This window comes from Betta splendens, chromosome 8 (assembly GCF_900634795.4).
Source record: "Betta splendens chromosome 8, fBetSpl5.4, whole genome shotgun sequence".
Classification (NCBI taxonomy): domain Eukaryota; kingdom Metazoa; phylum Chordata; class Actinopteri; order Anabantiformes; family Osphronemidae; genus Betta; species Betta splendens.
This window is the reverse complement of record NC_040888.2, coordinates 8,465,809-8,484,410: the sequence shown is the minus strand read 5'-3', so window position 1 is coordinate 8,484,410 and position 18,602 is coordinate 8,465,809. Positions and strand designations below refer to the sequence as shown.

General features: G+C 49.5%; 1 protein-coding gene across 17 annotated transcripts in view; it reads right to left on the bottom strand.

Moving 5' to 3' along the window:
* Position 1: 1 nt before the first annotated feature.
* srcin1a (SRC kinase signaling inhibitor 1a) overlaps positions 2-18,602 on the bottom strand; it is a 63,926-nt gene continuing 45,325 nt past the window's right edge. For 10 of the 17 annotated variants that reach the window (XM_055510921.1, XM_055510918.1, XM_055510913.1 and 7 more), the window contains 13 exons: positions 18,190-18,317; positions 17,106-17,126; positions 16,319-16,479; positions 14,112-14,287; positions 13,316-13,446; positions 12,849-12,996; positions 12,273-12,579; positions 11,939-12,200; positions 11,723-11,862; positions 11,445-11,597; positions 9,587-10,348; positions 8,028-8,150; positions 2-4,637 (listed from right to left, as the gene is read on the bottom strand). In XM_055510921.1, coding sequence (XP_055366896.1) covers positions 4,632-4,637; positions 8,028-8,150; positions 9,587-10,348; positions 11,445-11,597; positions 11,723-11,862; positions 11,939-12,200; positions 12,273-12,579; positions 12,849-12,996; positions 13,316-13,446; positions 14,112-14,287; positions 16,319-16,479; positions 17,106-17,126; positions 18,190-18,317 — 2,518 coding nt within the window. In that variant the 3' untranslated portion in view covers positions 2-4,631. The remainder of the gene's footprint in view (positions 4,638-8,027; positions 8,151-9,586; positions 10,349-11,444; positions 11,598-11,722; positions 11,863-11,938; positions 12,201-12,272; positions 12,580-12,848; positions 12,997-13,315; positions 13,447-14,111; positions 14,288-16,318; positions 16,480-17,105; positions 17,127-18,189; positions 18,318-18,602) is intronic. The other 7 variants (XM_055510915.1, XM_055510925.1, XM_055510910.1 and 4 more) reach the window with 6 other exon arrangements.

The window sequence follows — 18,602 nt, the reverse complement described above, 5'->3', positions numbered from 1 at the left end:
CGACTGTACAAGAGAGCTGCACTTTATTGGACACACACCACAGCAAGTTATGTACAAAAGAAGGCAGGTTCAACCGCCCGCTGTCTTCTCACAGGAAAAACACACACGTTTCTCACAGAATATCATGGCATCCACACCGATAAATTAGTTTCTCCAGTATCAGTAGGCTTTTAAATTTATATTTCTATTATATTATAGCTCTATTTCCAGTAATGTTTTGTTCTTATATCACACTACTCTACAAATGGGAGAATCACTCAGTGGTAAAGAATTCACCGCCACTGGTGGCTTCTCTGGTTTGGGTGCGTTCTCTGGATCCTTCCAGATTGTCACATCTCTCTCACCATAACACCACAGTAAGACTGAACATGCCTTGCGTCACAGATACCAAAATAATGAGTCGTTCCTTCCTCTCGGCAAACCAGTAACATAGAATCGCTTCGTCTCTTCCCATCTTTCTCATCTTTTTGAGAAAACACGTAAACAAGTAAATTTTTTTATTCGACTGCACCGTGCGATAGCTTGAGATTATACATGCATTGTTTTGTATATACCTTTGAACCCATCGTCATAGCTTATTAATAAAACATCGTTTGGACATAACAATTTGTTGAACTCGCTAGGAATGACTGTCTATGTACAAGTCAATTTTGCTTTTCTACTTTTGATGCCAGGATTTTTAACATCCACACATTCATGTAAAAATCTCATATATACTATAGAATGTAGGTTCATCATTTAAAAAAAAAAGATACAGTGGCAAAGGAAGAGGTAAACCTTTAGATTCATACAACTTCACACATTAATTCCACCTTGGCGGTTTTAACATCTCTTGTGGTTTTTCTTAGCTGCTACTTAAAGTCGCTCAGTGCAACAACCGACTCAGAAGAAGCAACAGAATGTAATTCCTTCAAGCGCCCGCGTCGCTATCGTTCCTGTTCCCATGCAAACGTGACGCGGAGGAAGATTAAAGCCATCTAACGTCTGTCAAAGCGGCGGGACTCTATACGCGAAGCCGCTCGGGACCCGGCGACTGAACTTTCACAGTAGTCACTACAAGGTGTGTCTCCAACGTCACTAGTACCAGCTGAAAACACAAATACAGGATGGGGTAAAACCAAGGAAGGGGTCACGGGTCCACTAAATAAAAACCCTTGCAACAAAAAGGATAGTAGCAAAATATGCCCCCAAGCACAGGCACTGGTCCAGCTTCCTCCTCCACCTCAACGTGAACCTTTACTTAAGGAGGCAGAGGTGCTGACGAGCCGGACGAGCAAAATTCATCAAACCAAACTCAGAATCCCAGAATTTAAAAATGAACTCCAGTATATATTACAGAGGCTAACTGTTATCTATACAGATAGTTTTAAACAAATATAAAAATGTTCTGCGTATGAATAAATAATCTCAGTGTGAAATGTAGTATCTCTCTCAATGACTTAAAAAACAAAAAATCTGTACAAAATGGTCACTAATATATAAAAACTGAAGGGATGACATTTACAGTATATAATTGAATCTAGGCCTATATATATCACACTTTTCTTCACAATTATAATGTCATACACAAACATCTCACTTAAATATATTTATATATGTATATTTCTTTATAGGTTTGATTTCAAGTTTGCATGTTTTTCTGATTGCCAGGTGGCAGCGGCTGAGGGCCTCTGTCACGCGCCCTCGCAGCCCGCTAGCACTTCCAGAGAGGAGTGGCACGCGCGTCACAGAGGGGGGAGGGGGGGGGGGATCTCGAGGAAGGCAGCCGAGCGTGACCGCTTCCCTCGCTAACGCTCGCGCGTTTCACCGTGGGAGTGATGGATTCGAGCGTGGAACGGGCATGAGTGAGTGACTTCCTTTCATTCGGCTCCACTCGGGTTGTGGAACCCCGGGCTCGAAGCCGCCTGGCGGAGCTACAGAGCGCGCGGGGCGGGGCTCGCGATTCGCTGCGCCGCGCGAGCTTTCGGTTTCGCGGGCTGTCAGAGCTGGAGGGGGGAGGGGGGAGGGGGCAGGGGGACGTTACGGCAAATGCCACCGCGGCAGCGCCTGACACTGTGCATTTCAAGTGCTGTGGGGTTTTTTTTTCCTCACCCCCTCCTGTGCAACAAAAGGGAACAAGCCAATTTCTGCGGCTTCTTCTTTGGGCATATGTCTTATTCTGTCACTGCTGCGGATCCAGCGCTGTTTTACAAGACCAACTGGGGATTTCTGGCAAGAAAAGTCTTGGAGGCACTGGGAACAGACATGGTTGCAGGTCCTTGCAGACAAACACGAGGCGAGAGGTCCTCAAAGGCAAAGAGCACTGGCTCGGTAGAACTGCGAGGATGCTAATTACACGTCAGATGAAGCTCAGTCCTGATGCCCCTTTGCCAAAGACAGCAGAGGTAAAGGGGTCTTTGGGCCTTTTATCGCCAGTACTCTCAACAGAGACAAGGCAGGCGATGTAGCGCTCAAACACACGTACGCCACCTAAACGCCTCTCAATGCTTTTAATCTTAATGCCACAAAGAATTGATTTCTGGGTGGAATTAAAAAGAAAAAAATCAGCAACGTCTATGACAACACATGGCAGCGAGCTTCATAATGGTTTACACTTAAGGAGTTGGAGCCTTTGGTGTGCTTTAAATAAGAAGGTTCGAGTACAGTCATTGAGGCAACACGAAGCCCTAACATTCATACAGTAAATGGCCAAACATGCATGTACTGTAATGAACCCAAATTAGCCTGCAGCAATATTGGTAATGCGAGAAACAGCAGCAGTGATGCTTTTAGCTTTTGAGTTTGTGCTTGTGAGCGTCAAATGTCCTGTGCCTGAAAGGAACCACTGTGCTTTGTTCGTCCATGTTCTCCCCTCGGGCCCTTTAAGGGCCAGTTCATATCTGAACTCTCTAAATATGTGCTCATTACTATTCTACATCTTCCTCTACTTGACCCAATGCCAGCGCCGACGTGTGATCAATTTCACTACAGCGAAAGATAAATAGATCCGAACTTTGGAAGCTGTTGTTTTTTTTTAAAAAAAAAGGAGATTCACTTTGAAGCTCAAGAGAGACAAGTGTCCTGTAAGGAACTGTTTGATCCATCAGCCTGTAGATCAGATGTCCTGAAGGGGGAAATTACGCTCAGGTCGATATGGCATATTTTTACCAGAGTGCTCTTTATCAGTGGTGCAACAGATGGGACTTAAAAGGAGTCATCACACACACACACACACACGCAAACATACACACACACACAGACACACACACACACACACACACACACAAAACAACACTAGTAGAGTCTTTGTTTCTGCCAGCAGCTTGGCTTTACAGACTGGGTGTGTTACTCATCACTGCGTGTGCTTGAGTCTTTGGGATGGCTTGTGATGTCAGGTGCTGAAATGCCAGAGACAGCTACTGTGAAAACATCCTGATTGTCATAATTAACTAGTCTGTACATATATATTTATAGAAATTCAACATCTGTATTTAATACATTTGCATCTCCCCCTTCCGCTTGCTGAACTGTGCCTACGTTGCTTATGCTGAGACAGGATTGTGGGAATGTGCCGTCGGGGTTCGGTGCAGATAGGTATTTTAGACAGGTGACCCACATCTTCACACAGTGTGTACAAACAGAGGGAAACTATAGCACCAGTTCAGAGATTAAAAACATTTGATGCCCTTTTGACACGGAACGACTTTGCGACACAATCATCACTGTGATCTACTGTACGTTTTCTGAACAGGCTCACGTTCTGTGAGTTCAGCGGTTATTGCACCTCTATTTTCTATATTTAAAGTCACATTAGTCTAGATATGACATCTACTCCACCATCCCATCAAGTGAGGCTGAATATGAGACCGGGGCCAATCTTCTACCTCTGGGTCTCTGGCTCTGTTACTGTGTGGGAGAACTATGGAACCAGACCAGAGGAAAACAGTCAGACTGTGACTTTACAGTGCGCTACTACTTGACATGGCGACGTGAAGACTCTGCATATTAAACGGAGTCTGATGAAAAGTGAAAAGCATCCTTTAAAATACGCCGTCATCCTCCTTCCTTTCATCATCGGGAGCTGCCGCGGTTGAAGTCCTTGTTCGCGGACTCGCTGCCACTCTCGCCGCAGCCGCTGGCGACGGGACGGGAGGGGCTTTGACCGCTCCGCTTAGGAATGGGAGGAGGAGGAGGAGGAGGAGGAAGGGCTGCTGGACAGAGGCAGTGACGAGGTTCGCTGCAGATGCAGGAGCCGGGGGGGGGCAAGATGTGGACCCCCTTCCCAGCAGGGCGTCTGCTTGGCTGGATGAGGGCGCTGCCCCCTCCTGGGGGCGTGTCCTCAAAGCCATGGGCGAACGCCGCTGCAGGAGGGGGGGGCTTGGGGAAATGTCCGTTTGGGGGGGGGGCAGTGGCATAAAGATGTGAGGTTTTCAGGGGATCAGTGGGATATCATGAAAAGTGATGGGCCCTCAAGTAACACACACACACACACACACACACACACACACACACACACACACACACACACACACACACACACACACACACACACACACACACACACACACACACACACACGTCCAGAGATGGATGCACGTAGCTCTGTGGTCAGGTGAACAGGAGGCTGGAGAGGCTGGACACAGGCAGGCTGCTCACTGCTGCACATCCAGGTAGGCATCCGGGGGGAGGGGGGGGGGGGGGGGGGGGGGGGGGGGGGAGCACAGCGAGAGACAAACACAAAAGATTGTTATTTCTGTTGGTATCAGCATGTGTGATGCAAACCATGAGACACATGATGACTCACCCTCGGTGCACACGGTGCAACAGCAGCTTTCGCCACCTTTATTTTGTGACTCATTTTCAATGAATACTCATCAAAATGCAAAATATTCTGGCGGCCAGCATCGCATCTCCAGTCCCTTGATGCGATGCTGGAACCGGCCAGTGGGTGGCACTGTTCCAACAACAGGGAACCAGTGGGTTTCACACTCACATACGGGGCAGTCTCTCTTCTGCAGAAGCTGTTTGCATGTGTTTTGTGCACGAAACCGACCGAGCACAATGCAGCAAACCGCTGACGGGGGGGGGGCACGATAACGATAACAACAACAACACACCCAGCTCTTCAGCATCAGGCAAATTTACACCCGAGCTGCAAAATTCAACCCGTAAAAAAAAAGTTTCCGCCGCGGCGGTGGAAGTTTTTAAAAACGTTTGTTTTGGGATTTGCGCGGCTTAGTTCTGTGTGAGAGGAGAGCAGGTGCTCCGGTCCAGGCCGTGCTGCCGGGCGGCTTTCACCTGCTCTGCGGCGGCTCCAGAGCGAGTGCTGCCAAGCGTCCCCCGAGAGCGCGGCCATTGCTTCTGCCTGAGGAGCTCCTCTCAAGCCTGGCCGACACATTTATTCTGGTCTGTGGGTGCAGCCGGCGCCGCCCTTTATCTCGCGCTTTCAGAGCCTTCTGCAGAACGACGGCCTCCCTGGACGGGCTTCACAGCCCGACCTGGCGCCCGCCACCTTTAGCTGGCCCGTTTTACTGCCAGAAGGAAGAGGAGGTCGAATGGGAAATGGAAATTGGCTTTTATGGTGTAAGAGTGGTTTTACATCGTCACACTGGACCCGCACTGATCTGGTCCAAAGCCAGGAGAGACTCCCACTCCCACTATCAACACAGATGAGCAATACTGCTAATATGAAATGCATTTAGACTTCAAAGCAGAGGAGGTTGCTTAAACATATTCTAAAGAAGTAACTGGAAACAATAGTGATTAACTTTCTGGAACGATCGACGCAATGGAAAGTACCAGAGATGCAAAATGAATGGATGTATTCAGATTTATTCACGCGATGGTCGGGGTGCGAGGCAGGAGACCACTGGGAGACTCCAAAGCGCTCCGGTTGTTCCTTGAGCCGGTGCCCCATTAAATGTGCCCCAGAAACGTCAATTATAATTTGGGCCAGCGGAGACAAAAGAGAACGACGTGAAACCACCAGTGGGGGCTGGATGGAGGGTAAAAGTTTAGCTTGGCGTTTAGGGAGTGATGTGCGAGAAACTTTTAAGACTTCACCTGCAGCTGTGTGCGGAGCAGGGAGATCAACCTGGGTGAGCGCGTCTGGATGTCAGAGCAATAATATCATAAGTGCCAGCAGCAGGTTTGAACTCGAGCAGGGGATATATATTTTATTTTTCTTCAGAAAAAGACCTCAAGCCTCATGTCGAGCAGGAAAAAAAATAAGAAATAAACAGTGGGTGAAGTCAACATAGGTTCAGTAGAAGTTCTCAATCAGCTCTTAAAAGGCTCTATGCAAATGGAGCAGCCGCCTCGATAATTTGATGAGATGAGCTGCACGTAATCAGCGTGCTTTTTTTCCCAGCGTGGTTCGTGCTCAGCTGTTTCATTATGCCACATTTAGATCGAGTCTGTAGACAGTTTTTCGCTCCATCCATCTGGAAGCTGAAGTGTCAGGATCGGCGCTGTTCTCCTGCACTGGCTCTAAACGCGGCCAGGATGTAGCGCGCAGGCCTCCGTCCCCACTCAGGACATGTGGAATGTGCAATTAGCCGTCGCCGGCTTCCCTCATCCTTCATTTCATTTACAGCGTCTTCATTTTTGTGGTTTCCATTTTTAAGGTTTGTGGAAGAAAAAAAAAAAAGCGTGAACGTCACGGAGGAAAGTTTGGAGATAACAATGATTTTTATGTGAGTTCACAACCCTGACGACGGGGTCCAGCTGACCAGCCGGTGCAGCGGTGCTAGGCCCGATAATTGGGATCGGTTCTGTCACAGTCGTGGGCAAAGTTTGGACACAGTTCTGTGTTTTAAAAGCCTCCTCATCTGAGCATAGAGAGCGGAATACACTCTCATATGAACAGCAGCAACTGTTTAAGACACGTCTTAGAAAAGCATCATTGAAGACTTTTCTAAACAATTTGATTTAGAAAATTATAAACAATAAATTATAATAGAACCACACAAAAGATTTTATAAATTACAAACTAAAATCTTCCGCTGTCTCTTTAAGGACGGTGCCTTCGCACGTACAGTACAGCTCCTCTTCACAATGACTGCTTCGAACAGTTTGAGGACAAAGGCGCCTTGCTGCGTGCGAGTGTCACACTGAAATAATGGGATTAATTTTGCCTTCATTAGACAAGTGCAGGAATCCACTCTGCTTTCAAACCGCAGGGAGGGAGAGCGACGGGACCGGGCGAGGAGGAGAGAGCGCGCCTGAGCGGCGACGCGCTGGAGGCGGAAGGAGGCGAGCGCGTCGGGAGGAAGCGGAGGCGCGAGAAAGAGAGGGAGCTGTCCTCTTCATATTGAATTATCAGTGATTGCCGCCGACTTAATAGGCTATTATTACATAGCACCGCAGAGATTCCTTCCAATCTTCTCTCCGTCAAGGCAGCCGAAGCTCCATTACTCTCCCCGTGTTTCTAATCTCTCTCTCTGCGCCCGGCACATTTTTCTCTGCAATCGTCAAGACTGACTTTGTGTCTGAACAGCCTTTTCAATTCCATGCCCTATGAAGTTTTAGGTGCACTTCACTGCACCTGCAGCTTTTTTTTCACATTTGGCTGACGTTAAGCCGGCCCCCAGCACGGGCAGAGTGAGAACGCGTTCTTTTACCTTCACTGGACCAACGTTCTCCAACAGTTAGGTTTTATTCACTGAGAGACTTCTAGACAGTACAGAGGCACAACGGCTTTTGTTGTGATCCATTCCTCTGTACTGCAAATACTTGTTGTATAGATCTCAAGGTCATTGAAACTGCTTGTAAAAAAATTGTAAAAAAAAAAAGGAAAATTGTAAAAAAAAGTAAAATAAAAAAATGTAAAATTAATAAAAGAAATTGTAAAATTAATTTAAAAATTGTAAAATTTAAAAATAATGTAAAATTGTAAAAACAATTGGAAAATTAATGTGTAAAATCCCCTCTATATACTGTATAAGACTTAGAGGGCAGGAGTAGAGAAGCATATGGCACCTTTACACATCTGCTAGCAGGTCATAGTGAACTGGCCCAAACAGTGCTAATAGATGACGCCAGCGTACCTGCTGCTGGCCCTGCGTCTTCAGGAAGTCCTCCCTCTTGCCACCTTTACTGTGATCCGTCGCGTTCTGCTGCAGGTGCTTCAGCTTGGAGGCAGCCGACGAGTGGAGAAGTTTGTTCCCCGCCTGACGGGAGAGGAAGGGGAAGAGAGGGTGAGTCAGAGCGCGGCTGTACATTGAAGGCCTCCTCCCCTAAACGCAGCGTGCACTTCTGACATACATCACTACAGAGCCAAAGTCAAGAGCGATGGGCTTTTTTAGGGCTGGAGCGCGCCGGAGATCTTAAAAGTGAACTATCCGCTTCGCAGAGTTCCTCCATCAATCAGTAGAAAGTGACAAAGTGGAGACTATAGAGACGCAGCATCAGGACCGACGTTGCGTAGCTGGATCCACGAGGCAACGTGCTTAATGATCTCTCCTGCCGAGTTACTCTGTAGACTCTCGCTAATATGCACAAAAACAAATACAGTGCGAGACAAATTTCCACCCCACTGTGCCTCCTCTGCACACAGACACTGGCTGGAAGGGAAACTAATAAATGATTAACTATACTAGTGTCAAATAACCAAACATCCAAGGCAACGAGCCTCCCAGGCCCAGGCGTGTTCAATTTTCTAACGTGAAGTACAATTTCTATATATAGACATAAAATACACGGAATACTTCATTCTTTATTGATAGGCCCTCCTTGCAATCGTTGCAATATCCCTATTAAAAAGTGAACCGTGTGTCGGGGTGAATTTGGCAGGAGCGTGCGCGAACGTCGGACACGAGTGGGAAGAGCGGGTCATGTTGAAACGACGAGCGCCGTTGACGCCGGCCTGATGAAACACCGTGTGAAGACTCTGTAATCGTCAGCCGTGCCCACGGGAGCGCGCGCCGCTTTCACATCAGAGGGTCCAAACTCGCCGTGACGGCGTGGCTGCCGCCCCGGAGCGGGAGCAGCGGGGATCGCCACGCGCGCGAGCTGTCAAGGCGCCCCCTCGCAGCGGCAGCCGACGCGGCGGCGGCGGCGCGCGCGCCTTTTGATGATTGCTGATCTTTCGCTGCGTTGCGGGTCGGCCGGAGGTGAGCTCGCAACGTCTGGCAACGCAGCTCGACACGTGCTCATTAGATATTAACAAGGAGTGTGTTAAAAGTGGATATTAGCTTCGGCGCGTGAACGGGATTCAGAAAAACTACAGTAATATTACTAGACACCATTTTACATTTCACTTACTGATATTTTAGCCACATGTTCTTGTTTTGAAAAGACACGGGGAAGTTTGGCAAAGCTCTTGAGCAAAGAGTGGAAAAATAAGAAAGTGCAAACATTTGGATCGAAGGTTTGATATCAAATTTAAAAAAAAATTATTGTAGCCCAGCAGGAGATCAGATCTAATGCAAATCACACCAGACAAGAAGAGAAGAAGTCTGCTGTCTGTCCCTTGTGCCCGTTTCTGATTTCAGGTACAACTAGATGCCAATTTAAATCAGGGAGCAGACACCAGAAGCTGGAAAGCGAAGCTCCAGAGATCGGAGGACAGAGCAGGAGTCAGGGCAGCAGGCGTGGAGCAGTCAACCTGGCTCGGTGCTGCCGCCGCAGGCTTAGGTGGGACCGGCGGCTTCTTGGCGGCCATCTTGTCCGCCGCGGGGCGCCCGCTGATCTCCATCAAGGTGTTCTCCAGCTCGCGGATGGTCTCCTCCAAGCTGTCCAGCCTCCTATAGGCGCTGCAGCGGACGTCGCCTGCATCCCGCGTCGCCTCGGCGTCCCGCCGGAGGTTCAGAACCCGCTCCCCCGTCTCCGTCCCGCCTCTCAGCGCCTCCAGCAGAGCGCTCTGCGGGCCGGCGTGGGCGGAGGGCTTCCCTCTGGGTTTGGGCCCTGGTCTGGAGGCCGCCACAAGGGAATGAAGCAGCCTGTAGGCCTCTCTGGCTGTTTTAATGTTCTCAAAGAGCACCAGAATAGGCCGGACACTGAGTTGGCTATAAGGCACTTCCTCAGTGTCCTGGCAGATGGTCAGAGTCTGTAAGGCATCCCCTGCGGTTCTGCTGAGCTTCTGGGCCTCGAGGGAAGACATCGCCCTCACGTCCAGCTCCGTCAGCAGCAGAGCGAGCTCCTCTTTTAATTCCCCATGTTGAAAAGAATTACGCCCCTGCTCTCGTCGAGGGGAGCGTCCACATAAATCTCCCCCTTTTAAAAGCGGAGGCCGACGGAGCATGTTATGACCAGGCCGGTGCCGTGATGGAGCGTCCCCTGCGGATTCGTGCGGTAAATCTCCGACACAGCGCTCGGCGCCAGCGGGCGAGGCTGGCGACGCGACGTGAGGGACAGACAAGCGCCTTCCCTGGAAACGAGCAGAGCACCTAAGTGTTTACATGAAGCACGCACTCGACGCGTCTTTGCTGGAGCACAATTTAGCGACTTGAAGCGAGGCTGCAAACACACACACTTTACTGAATCCAACACACAACGGTGGAAGCACAGCAGAAAACCACTCGCAGTGTGTGTTTTGTGAAGGACTGGTGCATTCATACATGTTGATTGTGTTAACACTCATGCCAAGTGCTATTATTATTTCTATCAATGCAACAGAAAGCAGAGCCTCTCCTCTGGCAGATGTGTTTGTAAGGGCTCACATGTCAGATAGGTGGTGGCATGCACGCACATCAGTGAGACTGTGTTCGCTCCAGATGTTACGACAGCAGTGCGTGTGTGGGGGTTTCTGTTCGGAGGACAGTTAACAGAGGGCAGCAGTCCACGGCACCCGGGGGTCAGAGCGTTACCTCGGCGCTCGGGGCCTCACGGGGCCACAGGTCCAGCCTGCAGGGGGGGGCGCTTTTCCTGCTGTAGCAGCTAATGGGTAGGGAGAGGGGGGGGGGTGAGTCTGGCTCTCTCAAACAGCTGGGGAATAAAAAAGGAAGTTTCAAGAGCTGTCATAAAGCATGAGATAAGAACACAACGCCTGGCGTATGAAAAGCACTTAACGCCGGCTCTTTGTTTGGGTGAATTACAAGGAGGCCATTTCAGACGGGGTTCAAGCCGCCGTCAGCGTCCATCTGTCTGGCTGTGATCTGTGAGCCCTGGGTGATGATGTGTGTGACTGAGCAGTGTGTGATCTGTGGGCTCGGCTAGCGCCAGGGGCAGGGGGACATATGGCACCTGCTGCTTGAACATGTGGTAATGACGAGGAGGTATCTGCACACGCACACACAGGCACATAGACACACACGCGTGCGCGCACACAGACACACACGCGCACGCCCACACACACGCATGCGCGCGCACACACGCACACACACACACACACACACACACACACACACACACACGCACACACACACATCGTCAGCAGCAGATTGTGGATGTAACCTGACAACTAAAAACCGAGGATCTATCCAGAAAACTTAAGAGCAAAAATGCACAACTGATGTTTTGTTTACCTCCAGTTCTGCAGCGATTTTCTCCTCTTCTCTTTCCTCCTTGTCTCCGGGAGCCAGCGTGGGGGGTGTGGAAGCGGGGCGAGGGTTTTCAGACGCAGTCCTCCTCAATTTTACATGAGGCTTCTGACCTTCAGTCTCCTCAGACTCAGACTTCTGCAATCCCAAATGCGAAATCCCTTGAATAATTCTGAATATTTCATTGACAAGCAGATTGTTTTGGGGGAGAATTCCTTAAACAGATTCAAATACGTGTGAAAAGTGAACATTTCGTGTCCAACCTTTATACTCTTTCCGGGGATGAGGGGCTCTCCGCTGCGGGTGGTCAGGCCCGGAGACGACGGGAAGCTACGTCGAGGCGGCGGCGGTGGGGGGGATTTGGAGGGTTTCTCTGTGCGATACCGTGGCACGCTCAGCTCATCTGGAGGAGGGAGGTTCGATAAACAAGCGCATCGTGGCCTTTACTTCACGGTGAATCAGCGACCTCTCCCTCTTACCAGAGCCGCGCCGGGACCCGCCGTCCTTCCCGGACAGCTTGTGCTGGGGCTTGCCGGTCCGGTGCTCCGGGGTGCCCGCCCCGCCCTGCGGGTTCTGGGAGGCCGGCGGGCCGCAGGACGGCTTGATCTGCTTGGCGGCGAAGTCCAGGTCGGGGATGGCCTTCATGAGCTCGGCCTGGGTCTCCTCCAGCAGCCGGTTGATGTCCTGGGCACTGTACTGCGTGAGACTGGCCCGCTTCTCCTCCCAGTCCCGCTCCGCTGCCTGACAAGTAGAGCGACCAGTCTAAACACTTTATAAACACATAAAAAAAATCCGGAGGACGGTGACCCGTACCAGTCGGACTTCCACGGACAGAGCCTTGTCGGCAGCGGCGCGCCGCTCCAGCTCCTCCAGCGCTTTGCCCTTGTGCGGCACCGGAGGGTGATTGTCCTTGTGGGCGCCGGACACGTTGCCGTGGGCGCGGCTGAGGCTGGCGTGGGGGCTCCAGTTGGACAGGCTGTTGCCCCCGCCGAGGTCGTTGAGGGTGATGGGCGGGCTGGTGGGGATCTCGAAGTCGGGAAACTTCCGCAGGTCGTCGTTGTGCTTGGACGGGGGAGCGGAGAAGTCCTCCTGCTTCTTCCACACCCCCTCGTTGGCTTGTCTGGTGAGACACGCATCCATTAATCAGCTGGGATGTAATACCAAGCGACATGAATTATTCAGGACTTCAGAAGTGAGTGTCAAAAATATTTATAAAACACAAACTGTTGAGAAATGTGGACAAACTCCTCAACTAATCAATAGCCACAAAAAGAGGCCAATTGCTAACTATTAATCATCACATTTAAAAGTAGATGCATCCAACCCGATCCATCTTTACCGAAATCAATGAAAGCATCTAATATCTGAGTTCATTCCACCAGTTCGTACTTGCGCATGGCGGTGAGCGTGTCCGTTATAGTCTTGCAGCGTTTCAACAGGGCGTCGAGTCGGTGCGGCTCCTCTTTCAGGAATTTGACAGCCTCCACCTCCACCCTCAGCACCACCCGCATCTTGCTCTGCAGGCCCGGAAACTGGTCTGCGGGAGAGAGAGAGAGAGAGCGCACCGGGTGACGCACGAGGGGCCGTTCCCCCGCAAACGGCGAGACGCACAAACCTTCTCCTTATTTAAACAAGCAACACGTGCCAGTAAATGGCCGGGGAGTTCATTAAGACAGCGAGCGAGTCGCGCAATCTGAGGGGGAATGAATGTTTGTGACATACTGACTGTGGGTGAGTAAAAGATCATCAGCGCGCCGCTGAGTAATTAGCGCGTTTTAAACTGTCTGCCAGTGTAACGGCGGCGCTCTCTGGTTTGTGTTAATGCGCGGGATGTAAAATGAGCCGAGACGACTCACTTTTTAGCTCCGTGAGCGTTTCCCCCAGCTTCCTCAGCACAGTGGTCTTCTCCTCCAGCTCCTGCGCAGTCACCAGCTTGTGGTTGACAGACGACTCCTTCTGGATCTCCTCCACTGACTTCTCCAGGTCGCTGAGGCGGAACGGACAGAAGGATGAACACCAGGGAAGGTTTTTTTTTTTTTTTTTTATCTCAGAATGATGCTGTGTACGTTTCTGCAAAAAGCCTCGGCCAACAAACTGTCCCTCCGTCAACTGGACGCTAGATCAGCTGCTCCGGTGCCGAAACAGCTGAACCGGAGGAGTGTGGCATTAAACCGGCTCCAAAGCGCCGGCTGAAGTGAAAGATATCTGCCTGGGCGCGCGCGAAGAATCAAAGTTCCACGCACAATCCAGCCACGCGGTGAATTGGCCGCCGGCCAGGCGGAACGACAGACATCGATTCGCTGAGGTCATCTAACAGTTTCGACCAATTAGTCTCTCAGATGAGGAAGGAATTAGGAAGTCATCTGCGGCTAATAGAGAGATCCGCAAGTGATCCATGCGGCGAATGCTTCCACGTGAGACTGGAGGAAGTTATCGGAATATTAAATCTCTAGGTAGCTCCCGGTTGTGATTCTGCAGTCACTTGAATTAGTCGTGGGAGCGTCTCACATCTTAATAAGCATCTTGCTCCGTGCCATGCTTAATTAGACCGCACCTCCTTAGTCTAATTATAAAACAGATCTGTAATTACAAAACACATGACAAAAGCCATTTTGAAGTGTGCTATTCCCAAGTAATATAGCAAAGCCTTACTGGAGCTGCTGGATGATGAGCTCCTCCTCGTTCAGGTACTTGAGCCTCTCCTCCTCCACCAGGAGGCGCTGTCTCTGTAAAGGATCCTCCTGCTTCCTCAGGGCATCGGCCACGCGCACGTTCAGCTCGGCTTCCGTTCGCTTCAGCAGGGTCTTCACTGAGTCCTGGTTGTCCAGCTACACGCGCACACACACACACACACACACACACACACACACACACACACACACACACACACACACACACACACATTCCAACATATGGTTGTAGATAATGTCCACATAAAGCTGAGGGCATGGGCTGCACTCACCGGGCACTTGGAAATTAACTGTACCAAATCTCAGCCTACGTGGCCTCAGGAGAAGAGCTGGAAGCCTCAAATTGCTGCCGCCACAGCATAAGAAGGGGGAATTTCAGCTACTTAAGGCTTTTCAAAACAGATTTACTGCGATCGCACATTTTGTTTCTCTCATCCATGCTAGGTCAGACGGTGGCCTCTTGTTTTATTGTACAACATTCGCTGCGTTGTTATCGGAAAAGAACATTTCGCTCTATCCTTGACTGCTCATGCTTCAGTTATTGCTCGTGGTTTAGCCTTCGTATCAGACACTCGTGTTTTTGAAAGCACCCTTAGATGCTGCTTTTCTGTGTGTGTGTGTGTGTGTGTAGGTGTGCGTATAATGACACAGAAAGGCCGCGATGCCCAGGGGAGGATGGATGGTGTCCATGGCAGAAACACTGAGCATGAACCCGGCTCCCTCTCAGCGTTATGAGTGGAGTCTCGTACAGAAGTACTGCGTGTAATACAACTCCCTAAGATGAAAGTACCTGGTAAACAAGAAATATTAATAATTGACCAGCCTTATGTTGTAGGAAGTGAAGCAAGAGACCAATCTCAATGACATTACTCAGCATGTCTCATCGCATTGCTGCCGGTGACGAGAGATGAGATAAAATATTTCAAAATGTTTATTATATGAAAAAAAATGTTTTTCCTAAAATACTGGTGTTTAAGCCTTGGTATATAAAGGTGCTGTGCCCTCGCCCTCCCGGTGTCTCCTTCACCCTTCCTCTGTATTATTCATAAATCACATGTAAAATTTAGGCTGCTGGCCGTCGCCACGGGCAACGATAAGTGTGCAGGTGCGGGGGTCACGCTTGGCCACGCAGACAGGTAAACAGGACAAGCTCTGCTCCCAGGGAAGCCAGCGCGGAGCTGCACTGTTGCTTTCTGTTTCAACACTTAGTTCAAGAAGCCTACGTTGCCGCCGCCATGGGACAAACCCGAGCACCGCACGCCTATCAACCGTCACTCTCATCACGTGGAGGTCCTCCTTCCTCTTTTCCTCTTTCCTGAATCGTGTTAGCATTTAGCTCGCCGCCTCCTCCTGACGCCTCCTACAGTGATGCGACACAGTCTGGATCGGAGATAAGTCCAATAAATAAAGACCTCCTCTTCAATTTTTTTCTTTTAACGCGATATTTCATCTAATGCAGCATCTGTTGTGACATTCTGGATCTGAGGAATATGACCCAGCATGAACCAGGCTTTCTGTTCCTGTCATTAATACTAAAAGCTACAATGCTCCTCCAGTGTCACGCAGACCTGTGTTACTGATCGTGCAGACGTTACATGTCAAAGCTAATCCTCCTGCAAACTTAATAAGCTCACCAGCTCTACAGTACAACACCTGCACCTGCCAAGAGATCTGACAATATGACGGTACTATATTCAAATAAACACACCACTTCAGCTTCCTGTAAAAAATCATTTTCACTCGTGAAGATAACACTTAAGATAATGGCTCTTGGTTCAGTGAACATTTGAACCCAGAATTGCTGTCCTGGTTCCTCTGGATAATCCACTCTACGTGCCGTCAACATTTTTCACAGGGGCTATTCCTTTAGTGGGAAGCAGTTACTGTAATCACAGCTGTTCAGAAGTCTGTGGATTATGCAAACTAATCAGGGCCCAATTTCTGAGCTGAAGTTTTTCCAATGCACTGAGCACCACAAGCTAAATTGTATTTGCCTCGGTTTGATTGGGGCGGAGGCAGACGTGTACGGAAAGCCGTTTAGTTTAGTGTCATCTTATCGGCTGCTCCGTGTTTTAATCTCCTTAAAATACACATTCATATCACCAGTTGCAAACACTAATTTATGAAATCCTATGGATTGTATAGAAGGAGTATGGCGACATTTTTTACCTGTATCTTGCGCAGCTGGTTGAGTTGTTTGCGTAGGTCTGTGGCGCTTTGCTGCAGGCCGTTCAGGTGGAGCTGCATCTGCAGACGCCCAGCGCCGCTCCAATGGGCCGTGTTGGACGGCGGCGGCGGCATCAGAGCGAGAGGCGCCGACGGCGTGTGAGCTGCCGATCACAGAGCAGGACACGAGGGCCGTTGAGAGACACATGGGTTAGTTAGCTGGGCTGGGCTCTGGTGGGGGGGGGGCGCAGCGAGCCAGCATTGACACACGGTACGAACAGTGAACACAGACACGGCGTGTAAAGGCCCAGAGAAAGGTACATATACAGAACACCTGCATAGACACACACTGGTGCAAGTACAGTGTGTGAATGCACAAAAGTGCCATATTCACAAAGCTCAAGTAGCCCATCAGGAGGAACGTGGGCTCATGCTATTAGTCACTCACACAGAAGTGCAATTAGTCTATTCAGTGGTGACACACGGGGGGATGACCATGCTCTTATCTTAACACTGGGCTTTGTGAGAATGGCCACTGACTCCCCGGTTAGTTCCTTCAACAAAAGCAGCGTCTAGTCGGTGAAAACACAGCCCTCGGAAACTCCCAGAGGAACAAGCATGAACAGAGACAGGGCGAAGGGGTCCGCTCTGAGGGAAACCAGCCAGGAGGAAACGGGAGGAGAGACACTGCCAGCTATCCAGCAACAGCACACATCCAGACAGAGGGCGGAGCCATGAGGGATGTCTGACAGGAGGAATCGAGAGGGTGACAGTAGGAGATGGGAACTACCTTTGTGCTTCCGACGTCCAGCTGGAATGTAGAAAGAGTGAGCCGGTTACCGAGGAATTAAAGACAGAGGGAGGCTAAAAGGTTTGAGTTTAATGAATGATGATTCGGAGCAGATTTTTATTGACCGCTGCAATGAGTAATGGTTTGTAGAGAAGCTTCAAAGACAACTGTGACCTTGCCCCGTGAAAAGAAAATGATGAGCCCGATACAAAAATATCAGGACAATTCGAGGTTATATAAAAACAATATATATTGTTTAAGTCTATAAAGGTAAATGTTCTATCTCTCTGTTTGTGCATTTGCTACAGCAAGTCATATATGAAAAACGTAAACATTCAAACTACTGGAACAATGTCATTGCCAGAGAGGTTGTGTTTGCAGTCGTGCATGATGTTTGTTTGTTTAACACCTTTCAACACCTCAAAAGCTGTCATAAGGTACATGTCTATATTTTGGCAGAGCTCGACCAGCGTCTCCCTTCTGATTCCTGTTTTTTTGCGAAGGTGAGATAAAAATATCCCCGCCCTTGATGAATAAAGAAGAAATGAATGGCGGGCTGCTGTTTCCAGGCTTTAAATTAGTGCAACTTCCACAACAGGCGTTTTTGTTGTCAGCGTTGAAAGAGACGCTTAATGATGAATAAATCTGACGAGTTGCTTAATTCGTCAATAATGAATGAATGAATGAATGGATGAATGATTCAAAGGCTGGCATTACTGGTGCCTTTTGAACAGAAGCTGTTAATAATATTGTAATACCTGCTAGTAATATTCATAACCAAATACTCTCACCCTCAGGCAATCGCAAAAATCCCCTCAGCTGCATCTTCACCTCAAGCTGTTTCTTACAAAACATTACACACTACATTCATTCTCTTGTTCAGTCTGTTTGGGCTGGTGTGAAAGTGTGGTTTAGTCAGGTAAGTCCTTGATCCCAATGATGCCACCGTGTCCACCATCATCTGTAAATCTCTGTTTATAGTTAGTAGGAAGAAAAAGCAGTAAGCCGCGCAACGCAGCGTGGTTAGCGACAGCTACGCTAGTCAACAACAGCGCACAGGTCGCGTCTACTCTGCTGTACTCACTTCCGGTGGCAGAGCCATCGCTGTTGGTTTCGGTCTTCTCGCTGGAAGAGAAAGGTAATGGCCGTGAGAACTCCGTCCCTTGGTCCGGAGGGCAGCCCGCCATCATGCAGAGACGCAGCAGGCCACATCTGAGGATCAACGGCCACAGGGCAAGGCAATTACAGTGCTAACGCTAACGGCGCTACGACTGGACACTACGTGACTCCACGAGTTATTGTCTTGTTAATGAGCCTCGTTTGTGCTCGTGATGTTAATTCTGAAAGAGACAGCCGAGCTATCTCATACATCTATGTATCAGTACATAAATCAATAGCGCTGTATCCTGCAGCTGACGTTTAGTGCTCTGCACCTGTGCTGCGCTAGCATAAAGTATGTGTGTGTGAAGGGCTGAAGTGAGGCTGATAATGGTGCTG